The sequence below is a fragment of the Pseudopipra pipra genome, chromosome 19, assembly GCF_036250125.1.
Source record: "Pseudopipra pipra isolate bDixPip1 chromosome 19, bDixPip1.hap1, whole genome shotgun sequence".
NCBI lineage: Eukaryota > Metazoa > Chordata > Aves > Passeriformes > Pipridae > Pseudopipra > Pseudopipra pipra.
The window spans coordinates 11,456,263-11,481,652 of record NC_087567.1 but is presented as its reverse complement, the minus strand read 5'-3'; the positions used below and the strand labels follow the sequence as shown (position 1 = coordinate 11,481,652).

At 52.9% G+C, this 25,390-nt stretch overlaps 1 protein-coding gene across 2 annotated transcripts in view; it reads left to right on the top strand.

Moving 5' to 3' along the window:
- The window catches only part of SLC39A11 (solute carrier family 39 member 11), a 267,969-nt gene that overhangs the window by 12,592 nt on the left and 229,987 nt on the right, over window positions 1-25,390 (top strand). The window contains exon 5 of one of the 2 annotated variants that reach the window (XM_064676146.1): window positions 11,415-11,538. In XM_064676146.1, coding sequence (XP_064532216.1) covers window positions 11,415-11,538 — 124 coding nt within the window. Of the gene's footprint in view, window positions 1-11,414; window positions 11,560-25,390 lie in introns of both variants that reach the window. The other variant, XM_064676144.1, reaches the window with a different exon arrangement.

Below are 25,390 nucleotides of genomic sequence, written 5' to 3'. Positions count from 1 at the left end.
AGCCTCATCTCCTCTACCTCTCGGCTTCATTCTCCTCACAAACATCTGTCTGCACGTGGGGAGCAGCTCCCTCACTGCCGGGGTGGTGGGTCCGGGGCTGGAGCTCGGCTCTCAGCCCATGGGTGCTGGGGTGGGGGGTCTGCAGCAGCCTCGGGGGCTGCCCTGGGAGCTGCTGGGGGAGGGAGAGCAGGGCAGATGTGGCAGGAGACCCGGGAGTTAATGTGTAATCCAGGGAGAGAGCTGATGGGCCATTACTCAGCTCCAGCCGGGAGCCTGCCAATACTTGGGGCGTGAAAGATGATGGGGAGCCAGGGCTGTAATTCCCACCTGGAAATACCATCTCCATTGGGGATTTTTTATTTTTTTTTTCTTGTCAGCTGGATACACGGTTTGGTTTTTTTTGGTTTTTTTTTTTTTTGATCCTGAGTGCAGAGTAAATCAATAAAGCCACATGTGATGGTCAGACCATTCCTTGGATTTGAGCAAATAGTAACTGAAGTGCCTTTTAAAAGCCTTTTGCCTGGGTTGGTGTTTGCCCTGTAGGTGCCAGGGCTGACCCCTCATCCCAGGGAGCCAGCACAGCCAAAATCCCTGTCTGGGCTCCAGGGCTTGTGTTTCATACCTGTTTTTTGAAATATTTGGGGCTCTGGTTTGCAGCTGCTCGAAGGGTTTCCTGAGCAGGGGGAGGATCTGCACTGGGGATGGATGAGAGCACAGCAGGTGTGAGGATGCTCCTGGTAGGAGACTGGATCCCCTTAACCCTCCCAAAACATGATTGGCTTGTGTTCCTGCCCTTTTCTGGTTGTGCAAGCCGAGGGTTGAAGGCTTTTTGGGGATAAAGTCCGGGACTGGACATTCTGCGCAGTGAATTTTAGGCTATTTTTGGTGGGAACTCTTGGGAAGGGTTTGGAACTTGATAAATAAATATCCGAGGATACTCTCCTATCTGATGGTGGTGTCTGGATCAGAATGTGCCTTGGGGATGGATATTTTGCTTTCTAAATCCATCCACGTCACTTATGGGGAGGGAAAGCTGGGAATAGTGTGTGGGTGAAGCTGCAGGAGGAGGGGGAAGGACCATCCCACCTGCAGCTGTGGTTGCACGTTGTTTAAAATGGCAGGGTTTTTTTCTCAGGGCTGAAGCACAGCTGGATTAGGCCATGGGGAGCACCTTTTTGGAGGGAGGGGGCACTAGGTAGTGATTCCTGGTAGTTACATGTGTTTTAGGAGGAATTTCTTGCTGGAAAGGGTGGTCAGGCACTGGAAGGGGCTGCCCAGGGAGGCGTCCAAGGAATGTCTGGCCATGGCACTCAGTGCTCTGGGCTGGGGGACAGGGTGAGCATCGGGCACAGGGGGGATCCATGGGCTGGGAGGGCTTTTCCAACCTCAGGGATTGTGGGATTCTCTGATTCTGGGGTTCTCTGATCCCCTCCCTGCTGTGACAAGGCAGAGCAGTTGTCGATGCCGTCCGTGGGTGCAGCTGGAAAGTGCCCGTGATCCTCCCAAATGTGCTTCCACCTGGCAAAGATGGAAAGCCTGTTATTTCTCCCCCTCCTGCCTTGCCCAGGGCTGGGTGTGGTGGGTTAATCCTCTCACCAGGCAGTGGAAACGTGCCCAGTCCTGTCGCTGGCGTTAATTTACAGTCGGAATAAAGATTCCTCTTATGCAATTTGCTAATTCCTCCGAGGCCTGCCCATCACAAATTCCCATTTTAATGTGCTTTTTTTTCCTGCTCATCTGTGGCTCCCAGGAAGTTAATTAGCTGCACATCCTCACTGCCAGAGTAGGTGGAGGGTTTTCAGCCAAGGGACGTGCCTGGGGTGGGGGGGATGTGTATTTTCTGCTTTATTAAGTTTTTGAGTGTGGGACTGAAATGCTGCTGCAGGGATCGAGCCTTTGGCCCGTGGGGGGTGAGGATGGACCAGGGGGGTTCCTGTGTGAGGCACAGCTCGGCTCGTGCATTCCTGCTTTGCTCTGATTTCCTTTGCTCAGGGCCAAATAAACAGCAGCCCTTGTGTTTGTTTGGTTTTGTAGCATCCTGGCCCTTTTCCACTGGCTCTGGGAGGGAGGAAGGGTCTGACTCTGATGACTAAGGAAGGGAAACTTTGTTTTTTTGGGAGCTTCCTAAGGGTACATAGCAAAGCCTTCCATTGGGAAATGTCCTTCCCTTCTAGCTTTGAATGAATAAGAGTACCTGGGCATGGGTTTTATTAACTTATCAATTCAAACCAACCCAGCTCTTCCCTGGGGCCAGCTGTGGAAGGTTATGGATCTGGGTGGGATTGGTCCCTGTGTCCTGGCCCAGGCAGGATTTCAGTCATGAAAATCCCTGGTGCTGACCACAAAGCCCACCCATGGGACTCTCTGAAAGATTCAGAAACCCCAGAGGTTCCTTTTCAGTCTGTTTATCCATATGATCCATGAAAAGCCTGGCTGCTTCCCACCCCTCCCCATCCCTGTGCAGTGGCTTTAGTGCTTGAAATCCGGTTGCTCCTGGATAGATTGACATTATTTGCCTAAAAACCTCACAATATTGCAGTTATACTAATTTTTAGCAAAGCATTTCATTTTATTAATGGAGGTAGAGGGCTATTTACTTCCAGAGTGCAATTTGTCAGCTGCTCTTAATTATAATTCTTCCTCATTATGCGTTAAGCATTTCATAAAAACATGATTTGTGAAGCCCCAGAGCTCGAGCTACGGAGCAGAGCTGCCTTGAATCCAGGTCAGGGTTAGATTCCCTCCCACCCTCATTAGGTTTATGAATCACTAAGTTCTGACAGAGATGAGATCTGCAGTGGTTTGATGGTATGGGGTGAAAAAATCCTGCTGGAAAAAAAAGCAGGGACTGAGAAAACCTGGCTTAATTCTTCATTCAGTGAGCTCCTGCACTGGATCCACCTCTCTCTGTCATTCCCTGTTCCATGAGCTACCTGGGATAAGCCCCTCTCTCCCCTGGAGCAGGTATTGCTGATAAGGTGCTAATGGACCATGGGACTTTCTCTCCTCCTGGCTCAGCCTTTGCTGAGGGAATTGCAATTACTGCTTGGCCTTGGCTCAGAATTGTAAAAGAGGAGAGGTTTTCCAAACAGAAGAGCACACTGGAACATGGGATCTCCCCCAGAGCTGCCAGAGGAGCCTGGCTGGGGCTGGGGGGAGGGATGTGTTGCTGTCAGGGGGTCCCAGAAGAGTATCCAGGGAAGGGAACAGAGCTGGAGAAGGGTCTGGAGCTGCTGAGGGAGCTGGGGGGGCTCAGCCTGGAGAAAAGGAGGCTCAGGGGGGACCTTCTGGCTCTGCAACCCCCTGACAGGAGGGGGGAGCCGGGGGGGGTCGGACTCTGCTCCAGGGAACAAGGGACAGGAGGAGAGGGAACGGCCTCAAGGGGATGTTCAGGTTGGACATCAGGAGGAATTTCTTGCTGGAAAGGGTGGTCAGGCACTGGAAGGGGCTGCCCAGGGGTGTTTGGAGTGCCCAGCCCTGGAGGTGTCCCAGGAAGGCCTGGCCGTGGCACTCAGTGCTCTGGGCTGGGGGACAAGGTGGGCACCGGGCACAGGGTGGACTCCATGGGCTGGGAGGGCTTTTCTAACCTTAATGATTCTGAGGTTCTGCTGGATCCTGGACAGTGTCTGACCTCTTTGCTGATTGAATTTGTGCACTTTTTTGTGGAGTTTCAGACGTGGGATCAACAGAAAGCAGCAGTGAAGCCCCAGGGGAGAGCAAGGTCTGGGTTCTGACCCACTGAGCATGGACTGGAGGGTGCTTGGAGTGCTCCAGGACTGCACATGTGCTTCAGCTTGATGGGCTCTAAAAGGTGATGGATTAAGGGACTTTAAACTCTCCTCCTTGCTGCAGTAATGCTCCACACCCTGCCTGCATCCGGGTGGGCTCAGGGAAGGAATCAGGAGTCCTCTGCCTCCCTTTCCTGTGCCTGTTGTGCTGGTTCATGGCACAGAGCTGACTGCCCTGAGGGGGGATCACTCTGGGGCTCACTCTGTAGCATCCATACTCTTCCCCTGCACTCCTGAGCAAGTCCCTGTTTATCTGGGGCCATGCCAAGTGCTACAGAAGGTTCCTCAGCTGTTCTTTGATCTCAAAGTCTGCCTTTGAATTTGCTCACAGCATAACCCCAAATTAATGCCTCCACTGTGAAAGGGAAACCTGCCATTAAAATGACAGAGAAGCAGGAAGAGAGGTTCTGCAGTCGGCTGGGGGAATGTCAGGGAGAGGAAGGCTGCTTCCCTGTGGATCATGGAAAATCCATCCCCACAGGTCTGGAGCTGCAGCACAGCTCCAGCTCTCTCCCAGGGTAAGCTCTGACTCACCCACGCTGCCTTGGCACGACTGTGTGCTGCCAAGGCAGCTGGAAAGGGGCAGTTTTGTGCCTCCTGTGTGTGTGTGTCCCCAGGGAGGGCAGTGCCCTCGGAGAACGGTCCCCTCGGGGAGCGGCTGCCGGGCGATGCTCGGTGGCCCCTTGGCTTGTGGCTGATGGTGAGTGGTGTAAAAAACACTTGCTCCTAATCCAGTGGGACATTGTAGCTCATTAGTGGGCTGAGGAGCTGCTGGAGAGGAACACACTTCTGGGAAATGGGGGGAAATGGCTTTTTTGTTCCTCTCTGCTCAGCCTGGATGAGGCTCCTCCGCCGGCGTAGGGACCCTGTGGGTGTCTCTGCCTCTGCACCCCGTTAATGCTCGGGGTACGTGGCTGTGGGGTGGCCTGTCTGTGTCCTCCAGGGCTGTGGGGTGGCCTGTCTGTGTCCTCCAGGGCTGTGGGGGATCCCGGGGTGTGAAGATCTCCATGGTGTGTTCCCCTGTCTCCCCCCATCATGCCCCAGTTCCCACTGGGGGGGTGGCAGTGATGTGACCTCAATCTGCTGGCCCCAGGCTTGGGAGCCAACGTGGATGAAACACTGACTGGATGAGTCTCCTCTCCGAGTCTCAGGCTTGGAAAGGCCCCCAAAGGAAAGGAGTTTATCCCTGGAAGTGTTTAAGGCCAGGTTGGATGGGGCTTGGATCAGCCTGGGCTAGTGGAAGGTGTCCCTGCCCATGGCAGGGGGTGGAAGGAGGTGAGCTTTAAGGTCCCTCCCAGACAATTCTATGATTTTGCTGTAAGTTGGTTCGTTTCTCCTTGGTGGTGATCCAGAAGTACCTTGTCCCTTGTTATGCCTTTCTTCTGTAATGAATTAAGGAACTAATTGCAGTAGATGAGGAGAATGAGGGGCCTCTCCTGGGGGTTTGTTGCACTGGGCCTCGGGAAGGTGTTGGAGGCTTCCCTGGCTCTGCCGTGGCTCCGGCAGAGGAATCTGGAGCTATTTTGGTGATTATGGGCTGTGCAAGATGGTGGGAGGAGATGAAGCCCAGAAAACATGTCCTTGGGCTGTGTCCCACGGGCTGGGATGCTCGGGGGGGATGCAGGGGAAGGGCTGGTGCTGCTCCATCCCTGTGCCGGGGCACGTCCACGCGGATAATTGTGGATCCAGAGGAAGTCGTGTTTTAGTGTAATGGAATTAGGCAGTGCTGGCACGGCCTGGCTCTTCATTTGGGGGCTGATGGATCACTGGCTGAGCCCTGCTGCATCCTGCCAGAGCTCCAGGAGCCCTCCCTGCTCCCTTGCAGGGCTCCCACATCCCCAGCTCCCCCTCTCCCATCAGTTCTCCTGGCAAACCATGGCTGAGGGGAATATTGGGTGGGAATGAGCTGTTCATTGAAGTTCTGTTTGCTTTTTCTCCAACCCTCCCAGAAAGCCTGGCAGAATAAAGGACTGTAGAAATCCACGTTGCCACGCTACAAACAAAGTGGGAAGGGAGCAGGGAGAGGGAAGAGAGGTGGAACTGGTCTCCATCAGGCTTTAATAAGCGTGTGGAGAAAAAGCTCTTGTTAATCCCATCTGAGGCTTAAAGGTTTATTGCAAACAATTAAAATCTCATATTGTAGTGCTGACTCGATGCCACAAACCTCTCTGCCCTGTCCTGCTGAGAGAGCCATGGGTGGCCAGGTGCTGGGGATGTGTGGAAAACGTAGGAATATATCCCTTAGGATCTGGCTATGGCTGTAACAGGCAAGTTTCCTCCCAGCAAACCACTGGAAGTGGATGTACAACCTAACTGGTTTTGGTGAGCAGCTCTCCTGGGCTCCCAACACTCCACCTGGAGCAATTATTCCATTGAAAAATGAATGTACTGGTTGTGTTGGAGGTTTCTCCAACATTCCTGGGGGGCAGGAGGTTGGTGACAGGAGACTTGGCTCCTGCTGTTGCAGAGATGGGGTTTGTTTGTTGAGCAAGTTGTTTGTTTTTTTGCCATGTCCCATGGCAAAAGCAGGAAAAACATTCCTGGGCTTTTGTTTTTGTCATGGCAGAGGTTATGAAAACGACCTCCTTTCTGCCCTGTGGGGCATCGTGTTTTGGAAGGAACCTCTCCTGGATTTCCTGAGGAGCCTGGGAATTGCCTGTGTGTTCCTTCCACCTGCCTTCCCAAACCCAGTGCCAGCAACATTCCTGCTGTGTTTTGCCTCCCTCCTGGAAAGGGAAAAGCCCCAAACGTGCCAGTGAGAAATATCCCTATGTTTATTTTTCACAGGAATGTTGTTTGACAGAAAAGATGGATTGGCCTGTGCCCGTCTCCCCTGGAGCCTTGGTGGGGCTGGTGCCAGTGGTGGGTTCCTGCTCCCTGCCACGATGCTCCTGGTGATCCAGCCGTGCTGGACTGGCTGGGATGGGCATCCCAACATCCCTGCATTGGAAGGGCTGCAGGATTCTTTCCTGTCATTCCTGTTATTTAAGGGTTTGGGGTGTTTTTTGGTGAATTTGCCTCCCTCCTGGTGTGCCAGAAGGGGGGGTCTGGGTGTGCTGGGTGCTGCCAGCTCAGGACAACGCTGCACATTTTGGCACTTCCAAGGATCTCTGGCAGCTCCCAGGGGAGCCCCTGGGGCTGGGGCAGCTCCAGTGTCACCCCCCAGGACACCCTGGCTGTGCCCACGCTCCTGTGCCACAGCAGGAGGTGATTTATTCCTCCTGCCCTCGCAGCCCGTTGGCAGAGCTGGTGATTAAAGCTGCTGTTTGCAATTTTCAGGAGTTATGAGTTATCTGAGTGGCTGATAATTAGCACTGAATAAAATGTACTTGCAATAATGCGACATTAGTTACAGATAAACTGATACCAGGCTTCCCTAATATTCACTTAAGCTTCCCTGGTTGGAGTTATTAGGGAAGGCTCTGGCTGCTGTGCTGCTGCACTGCTGGGGTGGGGAAGGATAGAGCCTAATGGGATCTGCTCACAGGGAGCTGCCAGAGCAGATCTGCCATGAAAACACTGGAATTTTTTTCTGTGGATGCACCTTTCCTTCCCAGTTCCTGGTGGTCTAGGACATACTGGGTGTCCCAAGGCTTATTCCCAATTATGCAATCTGTCTGAGCAAAGGGGTTTGGGTGCTGCTGGTGGGACCCAGTTGAGACTGGGAGGTTTGGCTGTGCTGTGCTGGGAGTCAGGGCTGCTGGGCACTGTGGGAGCAGGATTAATGGCTATGAGAGTGTGTCCAGAGCTGCATGTTGGTTGCTATTAATCATAAATGTGACTGCACCCACTTCAGCACCGAGAGGGGCCTTTTTACTGCTGGGAGTGTTTGAGGCTGCACTCGAGTTGTTGATTTTAGCAATTCGAGCGAGGGGTTGCTGGTGATCCGTGGAGAGGAGCTGCAATCCAAGTCCACTTAAATCCATGCCTGCTGACTCCTTCCCTTAACCCATCCCTTTGTGCTCGTTAATATTTGTCAACATTAAACAAAACCAAGCTTTTTTTTTTTCCCCTAGAAGATGTGGAAGACACATTGGTTTTTTGTGGGTCCCTCTGTGTCCCTCCATGGGCTCTGGGAGTGATGTGACCATCTGAGGTCTCAAAGAGTGAAACCAGAGTGTGCTGAGGGAGGTGGGGGATGCTCTCCATTGCTTCCCATTCCTCAACTCCGCTGCTGGCACCAGGATTCATGGCTGGCACCGGGATTTGGATCCCTTGGAAGCATCGAGCCCTTGATGTGTCATTTTAAATAACAGAATCCCAGCCTGTTGGTTTACATGTTGGTGGGTGCTCTCTGATAACTAAGTGAGCTCTCTACCCACTCCTATTTCATGTTTTTAACATAAATCTGTTGATCTAGCCTGGAAAATCCAGAGAGTTGTTGCTCTGTGCCTCTGTCTCCATCCCCAGAGATGATGGGGTCAGTGCAGAAGTGCAGGAGCAGCAAAGCCAAGTGAGTGACAGCACTGACCCACCCTTTTCTCTTTCTCTGGTCCCTGCTCTGTTATCACTGTCTCTCTTATTAAGTGTGAAATAGGAGCCTCTGGGCACCATCAAACCATGGCTTATTATTGTCTCTTATCGTCTCTGTGTCTACTCTGGGACAACTTAGGAATAGTTTTTAGTATTTTTAAAGAAAGTAGCAACGTTTATTCTGTTTTTCTCTTTCCCCTTGTGGTACTTTTTGCCATCAGTTGATGCATCTTTGTTTCCTGTGGCTTTGTGGAGCCTGTGCCAGGGTATTTGCTGGGTTAAGATACTGCACAGGAAGAGCAGCAACACCTCCAGGCCTGGGACCAAGTGACCCACCCAAAATCAGACCATCAGCTTTTATCGTCACTATTTCTTTATTAATTTATTCTCCTTCATTGCTCAGGTGGAGAAGAGCAGATTATTTCTCAAAGGCATCACTCACTCTTCAATTCTTTTTAAGATTGGCATCAGATCAATTTAAAACTTGTGCAAGAGGCTGCTGGGCAGGGGGATGTGATCCAAAATCCTTGCTTTACCTGAAAGGATACTATTTTTTTTTAATCTAAAAGGATACCCATTTTTTATCTAAAAGGATACATTTTTTTCTGCATAAAGGACACCTTGTTTTCTCATTTGCTTTTCCACGCAGGGCCAGGACAATCCAACAACTTCTCTCCACGAGCAGACAAGTGCAGTGGGGACTCCCACATCCCAGAATAGTTTTCCTCCAAGTTCTTCCTGCCCAAGTCTCTCACTGCCTCTCGCTTTTCTGAAATAATCAACCCCCGTGGTTCCTTCACTTAACGCTAATTACTGGCACGAACTAATTAATGCGAGCTGACTTCCCTCTCCTCTTTCTAATGCTGCTTTAACCCACTGCCACGTTCCAATTAAGGGCCTCATGCAGGGCCCGGGCTGGAATGACTGGGAGCAATCCCAGTCGGAATCAATGTGTGCTTTCCTGAAGGTCACTGATATTTTGATGAGCTGCTGCTGTCGTGTGTTTGTGCCTGTCAGCAGGGAGGTGACCTGACCCTGCAAAAAACAGCTGCAATATCCCTGAGTGTGCCTCCGTTTCGGTGGGAGATGGAGGACTGGGGGTGTCATTTTGATAAGAGTTTGATGTGCTGGGAATGGTGGCACGGAAAATCCCCGTGGGAGGCTGCAGAGCGTGGGGTGAGTGGTCCTGACCTCACAAGGGCCTGGCAGGGTCGGTGTGGATGGGGACAGAGGGCAGCTGCCCGGTGTCACCTGCCTGCTCCTGCCTGGGCAGGGGGTTTCCCTCCCTCCCCCTGGCTGGGTGGCTGTGACAGTGTCCCGGCCGTGCCCTGGGCTCGCTGCCCTGCCCGTGCTGACACGCTCTGGCTGGGCAGCAGCTGTGTTTGGGCTGGAGCAAAGCCATGGATCCCGTGGTGGTAAAGCCCACAAAGCTGCTGCCGCGGTGGCTGTGGCTCGTTTGACAATGTGCTGGAATGAGAAATGTGGAAGCAGAGCTGTCTGCTCCAGGAATCCTGGTATTCCCCATGCCCGAGGAGGCTGGTGGCTGGAGCAGGGCTGGAGGGCCCCGTGCCATGCTCAGAAGTCCTTTATGGGCACTTGAAGTTGAGACTTTACTTCTGCACCTTCCAATTCCCATCCTTGCTTCTCCTCAGGTTCCTGTTTTCCAGAAAGTTTTTGGTGTTTCTCACTTTCACAGAGGTGAAAAGCCGTTTAGCTTTAGCAGGACCAGGCAAGAAAGATGGAAAGAGACTATTTACAATGGCCTGGAGTGACAGGACAAGGGGGAGTGGCTTCACATGGCCACAGGGCAGGGTTAGATGGGATATGGGGAAGGAATTCTTCCTTGGAAGGGTGGGCACAGGTTGCCCAGAGAAACTGTGGCTGCCCCTGGATCTCTGGAAGTGTCCAAGGCCAGGTTGGACAGGGCTTGGAGCAACCTGGGCTGGTGGAAGGTGTCCCTGCCCATGGCAGGGGTGGGATGAGATGATCTTTAGGATCTCTTCCAACCCAAACCATTCCATGATTCTGTGACTCTCCTTGTATAAGGAGACCGTGCTGCAGAAGTGCCACAGCAGCAGGATGAGCCCCTGAGCTTCCATTCTCAGCCTCTCCTTGCCCTTGTGCAAGTCAGGTTGTGATGGGAAGCTCCCCTCTTCCCTCCCTGTGTCACATCATCCAGGTTTTGCTGGAAAACCGCCCTGTTCCTGCCTGTTCTCCCAGCCACTGCCCGGGATTTCAGGTGCAGAGCTGCAGGTGTCTCCCGTGGGCTGGTGTGCTGGGAGGGAGGGGGGTCTCCCATCTCCCAGAGGGATTTAAACACGAGCTCCTCATCCTGTAATTGCTGGGTTAGTGGAGGTGAAAGCTGCCTGGCTGAGCTGCAGTGGAGAGCAGACAGCAAATATGTGATGAGTATTAATAGCCCTGGTCAGACCGTATTATGCAAATGAGGGGAGAAGAGACAATTTAGTTATTCATCTTTAACCTTTATTTTTGTTTCATGTGACCTTACCCAGCGAGGCTCCCCTTACCAGCTCTGGCTGTTCAGTGTTTGATGGCTTATTCTGCTGCCATCCATCCAGGAGTGTTCTGAGGGGTGATTCCAGGTGCAGTGGGGACATCCTGGTGACACCAAGTCACACAACCACTGCCATGGACACGCTCCCTTCTCTCAGCTCTGCTGTTGTGCCTCTAACCCCTTGTTTCCTCCCAGTTTTGTAGCTCCAGGTGGGTTTGGGGATCCTGGGGACATCCAGAAACACCAACCTGGATTCCTTTTTATCAGGAACTGCAGTGCCAGGACAAGGGGGAATGGCTTCCCACTGCCAGAGGGCATGGTTAGGTGGGATACTGGGAAGGAATTCTTCCCTGGGAAGGTGGGGAGGCCCTGGCACAGGTTGCCCAGAGAAGCTGTGGCTGCCTCTGGATCCCTGGAAGTGTCCAAGGCCAGGTTGGACAGGGCTTGGAGCAACCTGGGCTAGTGGGAGGTGTCCCTGCCCATGGCAGGGGGTGGCACTGGATGGGCTTTAAGGTCCATTCCATGATTCCAGGATTCTCCACACCAGTGCCAGAGGGTGGGGCTGGGAGAGGGCTGATGGGCAGCTGTGGGGAAACCCTTGTGCCTCTTGGAGAACCCTTGTGCCTCTTGCCTTGCAGGGTTTCAGTGGCCCTTCCCACGCCGCCCTGGCCTTGAGCTGCGACCCCCGCGCCGCGAAGGAGAAGCAGGAGCAGGACCCTGCCCGTCCCCTGGACTGCGGGAGCGAGCTGTCCATCCGGATAGGTAGAGCTGGGCTCCATCCAGGCAAGCATCCTGTCATATACCACCTGCAGAGGGCACGGGCAAAGCCCCCCTGGTAGAGTGGCTCCGGGGCCGGCACGTATGTCATCGCCGTTGGATTGGGGTTTGACACGTGCATGCAAAGAGCACCTTCCCTCCCCTCCCTGCCTCTGCCTCCCGCTGCCTCTTATTCCGAGAATTGTTTCTTCGCTTTCCACTTCGGTTCTCAAAGCCACTTGCACGTCTGTCTGTGCCCATGAATTATTGATAATTAGGAGATGAAATCATCGCCTGCGCTCGGCGTCGCTTGATTTGCAGCGTGGGCACAGCCAGTGCTCGCCCTGCCCTGGCCAGGCTGTGCCGAGGGGAAGGTGCCCCGTGGCTCTGACCCTCCTTAATTATAGATGAGGACTGGCATTCACGCTGTCAGTCCTTGTTCTGGAGGTTCATAGAATTGTAGCTGCCAAAATGGAGAGTAAAATGTCTCGCTGGCAGCTCTTTCCCCCTTAATAGATTTTAAAGAAGGAATTTAGGGGGGGTGGTGGGACCTCTTTGGGCTTCCCCAGCTCCTGGGGGTGTTTGTGGGGTGGCTGGTGGGGATACATCCCCCGAGACAACACAATTGTCTCTTCCTCTACTTAATAGCAGCTTTCCAGTAGACAAAGAAAATGTAATTTACTGAATTAATCTTATTGCTCCTCTGCTTTTTCTTGCTTGGAGAGCAAGTGAAATAGAGGTTTAAAACATCATGAGCACAATTTGGAGCTGATTGAGATGAAGGAGTGATCCTTCTTTTTACAAGGAATAGGACTACCCTCTTAAATCGGCCTCTTTTATTTTAACCACATTGCTTAATTGCATGTTTCCTGAAGTGTTTCAAATCCACAGGATTTGAAATACCAGCTTGAATTTTTCCAAAGGGATGGAAGGATGTTCTGTGCTAAATTCAAGGAGCTTGGGGTCCTCCAGGTCTTTTAGCAGGAGCTGCTCCAGCCCTGTGGCTGTAAGGCTGCTGCAGGGGTTTGGATATTTTTGTAAGGTGGAAGCTTCATATCCCAGGTGGAGTTGAATTTTATTCTTCAAGGAGGAAAAAAAAAAAAGAGAGGCAGTTTTCAGAAACTCGAGCTGCTGAGGTTTTATGTTTTCATCTTCTTTTAGTTGCAGACAATAACAGTGCAAATGGTTTTGGGAATAGAAAATTTCCATTAGACTTGGTTGTTTTTTCCTCTCTCTGGGGAAATGGTATTAAGGACCTACAATGCATTAATTCTTTTATTGTCTCTTGCTTTTTTTTTTATTTCTTGCTACTGAAATGAACTCGGGTGTTTTCTCAAGATACCTCAAGCCTTTCAAGGAAGCTGCTTTCCCCAGAGCTGGGTAGTGCTTGGCTGGGCTCTGGGGAACCCTGGGAACATAATGGGTGTTTTCAAAGTCTAATGGGTACTAAGTGGAATATTTCAGACTTAATCACTGTTGAATCGTTGACCCTTCCTTCATATTTACATGTTTTTCAATCGCTAAAACTGCGGAAACAAAGGGAAATCCCAAAGCAGCCGCTGCCTTGTTCTGCCTTTGTCTTTATAGCCCGGGGATGGGGATGGGATGGCTGGAGAAGATGGAAAGCTGGGGTTCCCCAGGGCCCCATGTCTGAGGAGTTACTGTTAGAGATGGAAATGCACATTTAACGCGGCTGGGAGAGCTGGGGAGCAGCAGTGACTCTGCAGACGGGATCCTTGTAGCCGGGAGCAAGCAACAAGGTTTCTTTTAGACCTAGAGAAAAGGAGGTGGAGGAAAGGTGGTAGTTAGATCTGTCCCTCATCTGCTCTGGTGGGAGGAAAAACAATCTTATTCTGCTTTTTCTGCCAGTCAGCAGCAGTTGCTCCAGGTTGGAGCAGCCTGGGCTGGTGGAAGGTGTCCCTGCCTGTGGCAGGGGGGTGGAAGGAGATGAGCTTTATGGTTCTTTCCAAACCCAGCCATACTCTCTTCTTCCCCACCATCTTGAATCCCTGGGTTTCCCATCACTTGCAAGTTGTTTTTTTGGGGGAGACAGGAAGCACGGGACCACCTGGACAGGGTTGGAGCCCCCCCTCTCTCTCTCTCTCTCCCTCTCTCCCTCCAGGGCTGGGGCTCTGCTCCCTCGTGCTCCAGCCCTTCTCCAGCTCATGCTGAATCGAAATGTGACTTTTCTGGGAGCTCCTAGAAGCTGGCTGCCTGGTGGATGTGTGGAGTAGGGTGTGTGTAGCCACGTGAAACAGAGTAGGGGTGGATTCGCTGTGAAAAGTCTGTGTCTAGACGTGGTGTTTGATGAGTGGGATAATCACTAGGCTTTAATTACTACGAAAGAAAGAGAATCCAGCCTTGTCTCAAATATATCTGGGTAGGCAAGGGATGTAATCTGTGTTTCTCTGCTCTAGAGTGGGTTGGGATGAAGCTGGGGATGTTTGGTTCTGCTGTGGGTGCTGGTGGAGCTCTGTCCGGTGCCACCGAGTGCCCCCGGGGGCTGTGCCCTCCTGCCCTGAGGACCAGGGGGTGGGTGCCCTGCTCCCTAAAGCTCCCTGGGCAGCCCCAGGGCTCGGGGCAGCTCAGCCTGCTTGTGTTTGCAGACCCTAAACCCCGAGGACACCCTGGGCAGGGTGCCCTGGGCTGGTGGCCGGGCCCGACCCCCGGCTCGCCCGGCGCTGTTCTCCGGGAGTTCTCAGAAGGGATTTGCATCCAGCCCTGGAACCTGAGCTGTGACTCATGCCCGTGGAGCTGGATATGGAACAGCCAGGCGTGCTGGGGCCTCGGCAGTGCTGGTGCTCAGTGATTCACGGCGCTCCCAATCCAGTGAGGGAGCCGAGTGGGAGCACACGGTGATGATATTCCTGATATTCCCAATATTCCCCAGCTGCTGCCTCCGCTCCCCCCCCAGCCCAGCTGCCCCTGGGACATCTCTGCCCGAGGTGCTGGGGCAGAGGAGGTCACAGCAGAAATGTGGCTGTGAAGTGCCAGGACTAAAATCCCAAATGTCCCTCTGGTGCCCAGCTGGAGGTCGGCTCAGCTCTGGCCCCAGGGAGGTGGGAGGAGGAGGAGTTTTGGAGCTGGCTGCTCTCCCAGACTGCAAATCCACGCCTGTGGAAGCACCTGGATATCCAGCAGCATCCCTGCTGCTCCTCAGCCATCCCAGAGACATGGGTGAATGGCTTCCCTCTGCCAGAGGGCAGGGTTAGATGGGATATTGGGAAGAAATTCTTCCCTGTGAGGGTGGGGAGGCCCTGGCACAGGTTGCCCAGAGGAGCTGTGGCTGCCCCATCCCTGGAAGTGTCCAAGGCCAGGTTGGACGGGGCTTGGAGCAACCTGGGCTGGTGGAAGGTGTCCCTGCCCATGGCAGGGGGTGGGATGGATGATCTTTAAGGTCCCTTCCAACCCAAACCATTCCATGCTGGTGCCAAGGGGATGTGATGTGCTTCTGGTGTTGTGCTGCTGGTGCTGGGAAGACACTGATATTCCTGAAGGGAATCAGGGTTTGTTTTAGTGACTCAGCTGAGCATTGGTGGGGTGTGGGTTAGGAAGTGGTACTCTGGCATTCCTGCCTGGATGTGCAGTGAGTAAATCCAGGTGGATTTAGTAATTGGAAGAAGAAACCTGTGTTTGAAATAGTGTACATAAGAAATGGAATTTCATTAAACTTATTATTTAAATGAGCCACGAGGTCTGTGGGCATCGTGGAGGAGCCTCATTACATAGAAACTCTATTTTTTCCCTTAAATTGGAGCTGCTGCACCAAACCAGCTGCAGTGCTGAGGCTCAGGAGGTGATTTGGCTGGGGAAGCCCTGAGGCAGGGGGTGGGTGGGCTGGGGGCACCCCCAGTGCCAGCCCTGCTGTGGGTCCATCCTGCTGGGCCATTTTCTGCTCTGATTTTCTACCTCCCTCCTAAGCTCGTTTTTTTCCCCCATTTTTGCTTTATTTTGCCCCTTCAAAGGAAGTTTCTGTGCTCCAGGGCTGCCCAGGAGGGGAATGGGCTGCACAGGAGAGGAAGCAGAACCTGCTCATGGAGCTTCTCTTTCATCAGTGCCAGGGCAGTTCAGGGCCTGGGAAGCAGGAAAGTGTGCTGGAAGGGAGGAAGGGAACTGGGGAGATACAAGAGGAGGCAAAACCCCTCGGGGATCAATACAGAGAGAGGGCCTGAGCTGAGTTTTGGGGTTGGCACTCATGCTCAGGCAGCATATCTGTGTGCTTTATCCTTGCAGCCAAGAAATCCTCTTTTTTTCCCCCTGTTACTGCTGGGTGGATCATCTGGTTTCTGAAAGTCCAGCCTTGTCCCAGCTTTTTGGGCTGCCCTGATCCGTTCTGTGCCCCGGTGCCAGTGGGAGTTTTCCCTCCATGGCAATGCCCAGCTCCCACCACAGGAGAACAAGCAGGTTGCTGGTGCTCACCCCATAAATTTTCTGCTCGTTCCCCCCCTCCCCTGAGCAGGAGCAGTGGCTGGGAGGGAGGGAGGGATGATGGATAAAACCTCTCCAGCCGTGATTGATCGGGGTGATTCAGCCGGAGCCTCCCGTGTGCATCCCAAAGGTTCATTAAGTCATTGCAACTTATATAACATGAAGCTCCTTCTGCAAAACGAGGTGTTCAGCACTTTGAGATGATTCCCACACTGTTTGTAACGGCACTGACACATTCACACTGTGCTTGATCCAGGAAAGTGCTGCTTTCAGAAGCCATCAATTCACTGGGAGGCTTCCTGGCCAGCCTGGCTGATGAATGCCTGTGGCAATGTCTGTATTGATTAAAAAACATCCTTCCTGAAGCGTTTCAAATGGTTATTGACCATCCTTGTCAGGCTGGGATCTGTGCTTGGCTTTTATAGTCGTGACTGAGCGTGGATTTATATAGGCAGAGCTTCAGAATAATAAATGGAATGGGGGCCTGTAATCCTTCTGGGAGTGAGGCAATGCCTTCTCAGTCACAGACCTGTGCCCCCATCAGTCCAGGCACAGCCTCACTCCTTGGATTAGGAATTTTGGCTTTACAGGGTTAAACTGAACCTGGTGTTTGCTCTCCTTTGCACAGGAGTGTTTGGTGGCAGGTGGATGAGTGTCCTGGTGCCTGTGCAGGAGGGGCAGCTCCTGGGGGGACATTCCCAGCCCACGCTGTGCCCTGTGGGTGCCAGGGATGCAGGAGTTGTGCTCTGTCTGTTCTTGCTTCTCCTCTGTGCTCTCCTTTGATTCCAGGGTGATTTGTTAGTCCAGCAGGTTTATTAAAGCCTGGTGAGGGATGTGCTGGTGAGGCCCCACGCTCCAGAGCCGGGTCTGGAAGTCTGGAAGCTGCAGGGAGGGTTTTTTGTGGTGCTTGTGGCCATTCATCAGAGGAATAATTTCCCAAATGGAGCCTTGTTAATTGGGGGAGTGTTAATTCCCTGCCTACACCTGACAGTCTGTTATGTCTTTTTAATTCTGCAGCTGGATAAAATAAATTCCTCAGAAATTCATCTCCATCCCTGACAGCTCTGGTGGCTTCTGTGTGGTGCTCAGGGATGACAGTGGTGCCAGGGACAGACAAGTGTGGCACTGTATGCTGTCATTAGTCCTCTGGAAACCTCTCCTGATTTGGGGTGTTGGGTGTTGAGAGTGAGGAGCATCTCCAGGGACATTTGTGCATCAAACCTGTGTCTTCCCAGAGTGGTTTGGGAGCAGCTGGAGGGCTGAAATCCTGTCTCAGCTCAATTCCAGGCTGGAAGAGGATTAGCACAAGCAAATCTTGGGAGATTCACCACTCCACTGCAGCTGCTTTGGGGAAACCCTTAAATTTCAAGGTTTATTAAACTGAACTAACAACTGCTCCAATCCAGCCCCCGGAGTGGATGTTGTTTGGGCTCCAGTCACTGAGCACAGTAATTCATTTGTTTCCTAGTGGTGCTTCTTTAGCTGAATGGGGATGGGAATCATTTGTAGTCACCCTAAGGATGCTTTGGAGGAGTGAAATGAAAGCCAGGAGCTGCAGCAGTCACTCTGCATTAGGGCAGCAGGGGCTGAGGAGTGATGCCAGAGCGTGTGCCATGGGGTGCAGGGAGGCATCAGCACTGCTGAGGGAAAGGGAATCAGCTGCAGCCACCAAAAAGGGCTGTTCCCCAGGTTCCAACTAAACAAGCATTTTAAGGATAATGAAGTGTATAAAAAGCCATAGCCCAGCTGTGTCAGTGGAGATGGACCGTGGCTGCAGGAGTGGGATGGTGTGAAATGGGCTTGGCAGGGGATGGGCCAGGGATGGGAACAATCCCCAAATGGAGTAGGGGGGGCACTGAAGTGATCCCCAGGCTCAGTGGGTGTGTGTGGAGCAGTATTGACCACATTATGGAGACAGGAGAAAAAAAAAAATATATATGTATGTATGTGTGTGGCAATATGTCCATATATATATATGGTAATTATCTGCCTGGTTCTGGTCCCATTTGCAGGTGACCTGTTTTCTTCCCTGCAATGTGACATCAAGGGATCTATTTAGGTAAAAAAAAAAAAAGCCTGTGCTGCTTTGGGATTTTGACTTGTCACCCTGTTCCTGGTGGTGCTTGGGGTGCTGGGACCATCCTGCCTCTGCTTCTGCTTCCACTTCCACCCAGCTCTGAGTCACCTCCTCAATCAAAGCTTGGCTGTTCTTGGGGTGCAAAGAGGGGCTTGGGGGGACACCACTGACTATATTTTATTCCCTAAAAGCATGAAATGCTGCTGTGGGGTTCCCTGTCTCTGCGAGGCTGCACAAAGGGTGCTGGAGCTGCTGGGAGGTGGCAGGAGGTTTGGGAGCACCCACTGTCACCCCGGGTCCCAGCTGAGACCTGTGGGTGCTCAGATGCCTTTGTGGAGCTGAGCTTCTGCCTGGGAAAAATGGCTCAGCTGAGACTTTGCTGCTGTGGGTGATTTGGGGCTGCTGCCCCAGGGGGCTGTGCCAGTGGGGTTTGCTCACCAGTTCAGCTCCAGTTTAAATCTCAGCTGGTTGCCAGGGGACTGGGGGAGCTGCTGGGGCAGAGCTTGTGCTCCCTGGGAGCAGAGGGTTGGGAATCTCTTTTGCTTTTGCTGGCAGCAGGTTCATTTTCCATAATTGCTGGTTCTGATGTGATTTGAGCTGTGATTTCTTTCCCATCTGATTTCAATTTCAACACATTTTCGTTTCAGTTCACGGTGTCCTGAGACACTTGTTCGTGTCCAGGCTGCTCTTTATCCTCCTCCACGTGGTATATGGCACAGGATGATGGAATATGCCTTTTCACTAAAAATCAATGTTTTATTTCCTCCACCCCCCTAGCAGGAAGCTTTCCCACATACATGTATTGATTGTTCAGATAAAAGCCATGTTTATATTATAATTGCTCTTTAAATCAGTGGGGCTGGTGGGTTTGTACCATAATTGCTCTTTAATTCAGTGGGGTTGGTGGGTTTACACTATAATTCCTCTTCAGTTCAGTGGGGCTGCCGGGTTTACACTTTAATTCCTTTTTAATTCAATGAGGCTGGTAGGTTTGCACCATAATTCATCTTTAATTCAGTGAGACTTAACGGGTTTACACTCTAATTGCTCTTTAAACAAGTGCAGAGCTTGGTGGGTGCTATGGGAGTGAATATCTGAGCTTGGATAATATTTTGAAGCCTCTGCTGTTGGGCATCCTGTGGGATGCAGGAGGATGGCTCCTGCTCAGGGCCACCTGGGATGGGGGTTTGAGCCACAGAGGGTGTCTGGTGCAGGAAGGGAATATTAAAGCCTTTAAAATCATAATTTTTGCCATAAAAATCCCAGAGTGCTTTTTAGCACCTCCCTGCCTCCAGGAAAGGTGATACCCAGCGTGATCAGCAGCGTGGGGTCAGTGGCCTCTTCCTGAACCAATCCAGCCTGAAATTCCCCCCTGTGCACCCCAGTCCTGGCTCTGGGCCATCACTGGGAGCCCCCTGGGCACCAGGAGCTCCAGGGACACCGGGAGCTGGTCCATCCCCTCCAGGGTGACCATGGCTTCAGACTGCTCCCTGGGGACCAGTGTAGGTGTCCCCCTGGCCAGGCTGGCTGGGGACAGTGCCCAGGGCTGGAGCAGGAGCTGCCACACAGTTCCAGGAGGATTTTTCCCCGTTTGAAGGCAAAAGCTCTGCGAGAGGCAGAGGTAATGAGGGCTCTGCTCCGTGGCTCCTGCCTCGCCTCAAGCCCTGATAACACCCAGGCTGTGATTGAAGCTTTCTTGGCCTCTTGCAATGGCTCTATTTAATGTGACTTCTCCAGCATGTAAAGCCAGGGAGCTCCTGCTGGTGCCGTTGCCGAGGAGGGAACCCTGAGTGCGGAGCATCCCCCCCTCGCCCGCCTCCCCCTGAATAGCTTTGGAGCAGCTGCTCTGCCTGCCCTGCCTCCAGCCTGCCTGCTGCTGCATCCCAAAGCCTGCCCAGGGGACAGGGATGAGGATATGTCTTGTGCTGGGGTGCAGGGATGGGGGGCTGGCTGGGAGCCCCTCACCCAGGCACCGGCGATCCCGCTCTGCGATCCCGCTCTGCGCGGCCGCCGGGAGAGGTGTTGGATAAATAACCCCAATTAGGGAGGGTCCTTCTGCCTTTCTCTGGCAGGCTGAAATGGTTTTTGGTTTCCAGCTGAGCCTCTGTAATGATTTAGCTGCTCAGACATCCTGCCCATCACAGTCTGTCCCTCTCGGGGGGCTGTAAATGAGGTTTTATTTCATCCCGACACGGGGGCAAAGGATGTTCAGCCCGGCTGGGGTGGGGTGGGGGTTTGTTGGGCTCCTGCTTGATTTCCCCTTGGCACAGGAATAGGCTGTTCTGGATGGTGCAGGATCCAGGCAAGCCTGGCTGTCCTGCCCTTTGGAGCCTGCACAGAGATTTCATGTGGGTTTGGATGCAGACTGTCTGCAGCACACGAGCAGAGATCTCAGATTGTGCTTTTCCTCCCTTATTTTCTCGGGGGCTGGGGAAGCAGGAGCGTTGGTGGGACTGGAACAGCCCCAGCACCCGCAGTGGGAGCCAAGCCTGGCAGCTCCTGCGAGGGAGGTGTGATGGGAATGTGTCCCCTGAGTGTCCCCATCCCCAGGACATGGGCTGGGGACCGATGGCCCCTGGCTGCCTGTGGGGAGGAGGTGACAGCAGGGTTTGTGCTCAGATTCTCGGGTCCCCTGCAGAAAAAGGCCTTTTATTTTTATTTTCAAAGACCTGGTGGTTTCTCATCTGTATTGTTGTCAGCTTAAACCAAGTCTCTTTATTTTCTAACCTGTGTTATCTGCGAGTCACAAAGCTTGAGCATATTCACGGCCATCTGTGTGGCTCCACTTCCAGCAGAGAACTCGCCCTGAGCCCCAGTTCTGCCCTCCTGGGTGATGCTCAACGATAACTTCATCCCTGAGGGCGTCTGGAGAGAGGAAGCAAAGCTGAGGCTGATTCTCTTCAAAGCCCTGGGATGGATCTGTGACAGCAGATGGTGTGAACTGCTTGAAAGTGGGGATGAAACAGCACTGAATTCCCAATTATGTGTAATTAAAATGGTGCTTATTTATTTATTTTGCTGCAGTGGGCGTCTCTTCCCTTTGTACGAGGGGCTGTGCCGTGGTGCTTTCCCTGCTCCCAGGAGGTGGGAATTTATGGCTTCCACAAGCGATGCTCAGATTTGAAATTCATCAGGAAAATATTTCTTTGGCTCTTTCCCCCCGGGAATCCCTCTGGAGTGCGTGAACGGGGACAATGCCTGCTGTCCCAGCCCGGGAAGATGCAGTTTGTAGAATAACATTATTCCTTTTTGAAGTGGCACATCTGGGGCTTGGAGCAGCCTGGTCTAGTGGAAGGTTCCCTGCCCGTGGCAGGGGCTTGGAACTGGAGGATCTGAAGTGTCCCTTCCTACCCGACCCATTCCATGATTCCATCCTTTTCCAGGTGGACCTCGACAGCTTTCCCAGAGAGCAGGGAGGTGGCCAACACACCCGACTCCCAGTATTCCAGGAGCTTCAGGGAGATCTCGGGCTGCTCAGAGTTGCAGCCATGCCAGGCTCAGTGGGCTGTGCATCACTACTGGGTGAAAAATCCCTGGAAAATATTCCTCCCTTCCTGCAGTGTCTGTTTTTACTGGTTTGGTTCTGGCATTGTCAGAGCCGTTCGTATCCCGCTGGGTGGGATCAGGAATGCCTTCAGCTGGGAACAGGAGCAGCTTGGGATGCTTAGTGCTGAGGGCTTTTCCATGAAAAGGCAGGTAAAGGCTGTTTAAAATCCTCCTTTACTGAAATCCAAGAGGGAAGTGTAAAGGAGAGGGTTTTTTTCCGTGTGTGCTTCCCGGCTGAATTCCCGCGGCGCAGGAAGGGGAGTTTAGCCCTGTTCTGCCGGCTGAGTCATCCCTGTCTTCCCACCTCGGGCTGAGAGAGATCGATTTGCTTTGGATTCAAGGGAGAAAAAAGAACCCTGCTCCTTCTGCCATAAACTCCAGGCGTGGCTCAGATCCTTCTTTTCTTTTGGAGGTGGATTTTGGGGTGGTGTTTGCTGCCCTCCCCCAGCTCCGGGTCTGTGCCGGGCCGGGAGCAGCCCCTGGGAGATGGGGTGATGGTGAGGATGATGCTGGGCATGGCTTGGCCAGGGCTGTGTCCCCTCTGTGGGGGCAGGTGTTGCCAAAACACCTGGGAAATTTGCAGCCCTTGGTGGAGGGCTCAGAGCGAGTGCCAGGGAATCCCAATGGTCCCTGACCCCCCTCAAGGCATCCTGGATATCTGACCTGGAGCCAAAGGCTGGAGCCACACTGCCTGTTTCTGCTTAAACTCTGCCAGGGACAGGAGTTCTCATTGTGGAGCCGTTCATCCCAGATCCATAAATCAGAATTTATTGCAGGAGGAGAGCCCAGACCCTGAGCCAGAGTCTCATCTCCCAGCTGGGGCTGTGGCTCAGGGCTCTGTTTCACCCCATCCTGCTGTGGCCAAGCCCTGTGTTTGCTGTTCTGGTTTTACCCAGGGGACAACCTCAAATAGGACCATTACAAATGTGGCAGTGGGCTGGGCAGTGCTGCCCACAGGAGAACAGCACTGGGATCCTGCCATGAACGTGGGAAGTGGCTCCTGCTCCTCTGACAGGGCTCAGTTCAAATCCGTTTTCTCCCCCTTTGGTGTTTTCCTGCTGCTGCAGGTGCCTCTGAAGTGGGAGGGGTGGAATCTCCTGCTCTCCTTGCCGTGGGTTTTGTTGGCATCCAGCCTTTCTGGGGGGCTCAGGGAGGGGATGTGGGGTTGACTGGCCATGGCAGTGCCACTCCTGCAGGCTGTCCAGGTCTCCTTCCATCCCCCAATCCCTTTGAAATCTGGTTTGTTGGCAGAAATGCTGTCGGTCTGCTGGAATTTGTTTCTGAGGACCAAGGGTCTGTGTGTGTGATCCCATCAGGTGTGTGATTTTTGTCTGTGACACCAGTGGGGTACCCCCATCCCACTCGTCCCCACGGTGTGGAGGATGATGGGTTGTGCTCCTGGAAGCAGCCTGATGGTTTGGTTTTACCCAGAGAGTGGGCAAAACTCCAAAGTGTTTGTCCCTCTGGAGGGAGCTGGGATTGACTGTGTGAGTCCGAGGGCTGAGAACAAAGGAGCACTTTATTTACCTTCCTCGGAAATCGATTACTGGTTTCATTTTGCTGGCTCTGGGAGTGGCCCCTTTTCCCTGGCGTGTGTTTGGGCTGATCAGCCCTGACAGGCACGGGCTGGGAAGCCACTGCTGTTCCCTCCTGCAGGGCTGTGGTGGGCGGGGGATGACGATGGGAACTCCAGATGTGTCTCTCCAGATGTGCTTTTATTCCAGAGCACGTGTGAAACTGCTGAACAGCAAATGCAACCTGTGACTTGAGGAATTCCCTCTAGGAATTGGCTTGCAAGGAGCTGGCGTGCAGGGGGAAGAGTTTTTTAAACTGCCAGAGGGCAGGGTTAGATGGGATATTGGGAAGGAATTCTTGGCTGTGAGGGTGGGGAGGCCCTGGCACAGGTTGCCCAGAGAAGCTGTGGCTGCCCCGTCCCTGGAAGTGTCCAAGGCCAGGTTGGACGGGGCTTGGAGCAAACTGGAATAGTGTAAGGTGTCCCTGCCCATGGCAGGGGGTGGGACTGGATGATCCCTAAGGATGATCCCATTCCAAAACCCATTCCATGATTACAGGCACCGCTCCACTGGGCCACTTCCATCTCTGGTTAAACCTCTGGGCTCCGATGCATTTATTCATTGATTTTTATTTTCAAACTAATTTAATTAAAGTGCAAAGAGAATTCCTCCAGCCAAAGCCACTGTGTCCTTTTGGAACGAAAAGAGGAGCGGGTGACTTTGGATAGTGGGAATGAGGGGGGAAAGAATAAAAGAAACCATGGAGAAAAGAACTGAGCAGCTCATCCTGTGCCTGGTTTGGTGCCTTGGAACTGCTGCGGGGAGCTGGTGTGGCAAAACCCGAGTGGGAGTGACCCCTGTTGAGTTCTGCTCTCTGGGATTCTGGCATCTGGGATGTGTGGCTGTGTTTGTACTGATACCTGCTCCTGGAGATTTCTGCTCCGTGGATTTCTGTATTTTGATTCAGCTCTAATTAAAAAAAGGCAGGCAGGAGAGAAGGGTTCGGGGGAGACGCGCTGGGTGTAACGTGGCAATAAGTGGATTAAATTCCGGGGTGTGAGGAGTAGGGCAATGCTGGAGCCTCCCTGGGAAGGAGGCACGGCTGGATTGTGTGCAGATGTGCCTGGGGGTACCAGGACAGAGCCAGGACCCTCAGGGATGGCACCAGATGGCTCTGCCAAGCCATGGCTGTGTCACCATGGAGGGGATCGGCACCAGCCCCGTCCTCCCGGTTCCAAGGTTATCATCCCTGCTGCTGCTGCCTGCTCCCTTAATAGCTCCTGGTAAAAATCCCAGTTTTCTTTTCAAGTGGATAACGAGAGTGTGGTTTTTCCCTCCCCTCAGAGATTGGCTGTGTGTGTGATCCTGCTCAGATCAGAAGCTGTTCCCTGCCAAGGATGGGAGACGCGAGCGTAGCTCAGCCCTCGGAAATGAAGTGATTAAATTAACTTGGATGTGTAAAATTTCAGCATAAAATGATTCAGCGAAGCACTTTATCTACTGGGAACTCTTTAAAGTGCTCTTGGAAGTTAGCAGGAATTAGTTTGCTTGGAAGGACCTGGTGCATGTAATTACCTTGAGCGTCGTGCCGCTGCTCTCGCCCAAGAAGTTAATCTTTAAACACGGCAAACGTGGAGCAGTGAGGTCAGGGAGGGCTTGGACAGCACTCCTGCCTTCTGCCATCAGAAAACCCGTGTCACCTGAGGGACCAGCAGCACCTTGGCCATGCTGTGTGTGGCCAGCATGGGCTTGGCTGGTGCTGTGTCACCTCTGTCACTTGGGTTGTGGTCCTTCACTGGGAGCAGCTTTGGTGGCACCATCACCACGGGGTTCTGAGCCTTACCAGGGAGAATTCCCAAGGATTTCTGGGGCAGGAGGGTGCAGTGATGGGGTTCAGGTGGTTCCCAGTGCTGGGATCTCCCTCCTGAGCATCCCCTTCCCGCCGTGGGTGCAGTGAGGGACCCTCCTCTGGCAGACCCTGCTCAAAGATGTAGCCATTGTCCTCTACATCCTCATGGAAGATGAGGGGTTTGCTGTCTGTGGGAGTGAATCTTTGTGGCTCTGGAGGAATCAGGTGCTGGTTTAATGCATCCAGTTGAGATTTCCAGAGGGTTGATTTGTCTGGGCCAACTTTGGGCAACTTGTGCTGTTCCTTCCCTTTATTGCATTTCTCTGACACTTTTCCCTCTGAATCAAGAGCTGCATTATGGATTCGTTTTCCCATGCAAAAGTGCACCCAAATGCATGCTGGCAGCTCTCTAGGGTGACAGGAGCTTTCCTGGGTGCAGGAATT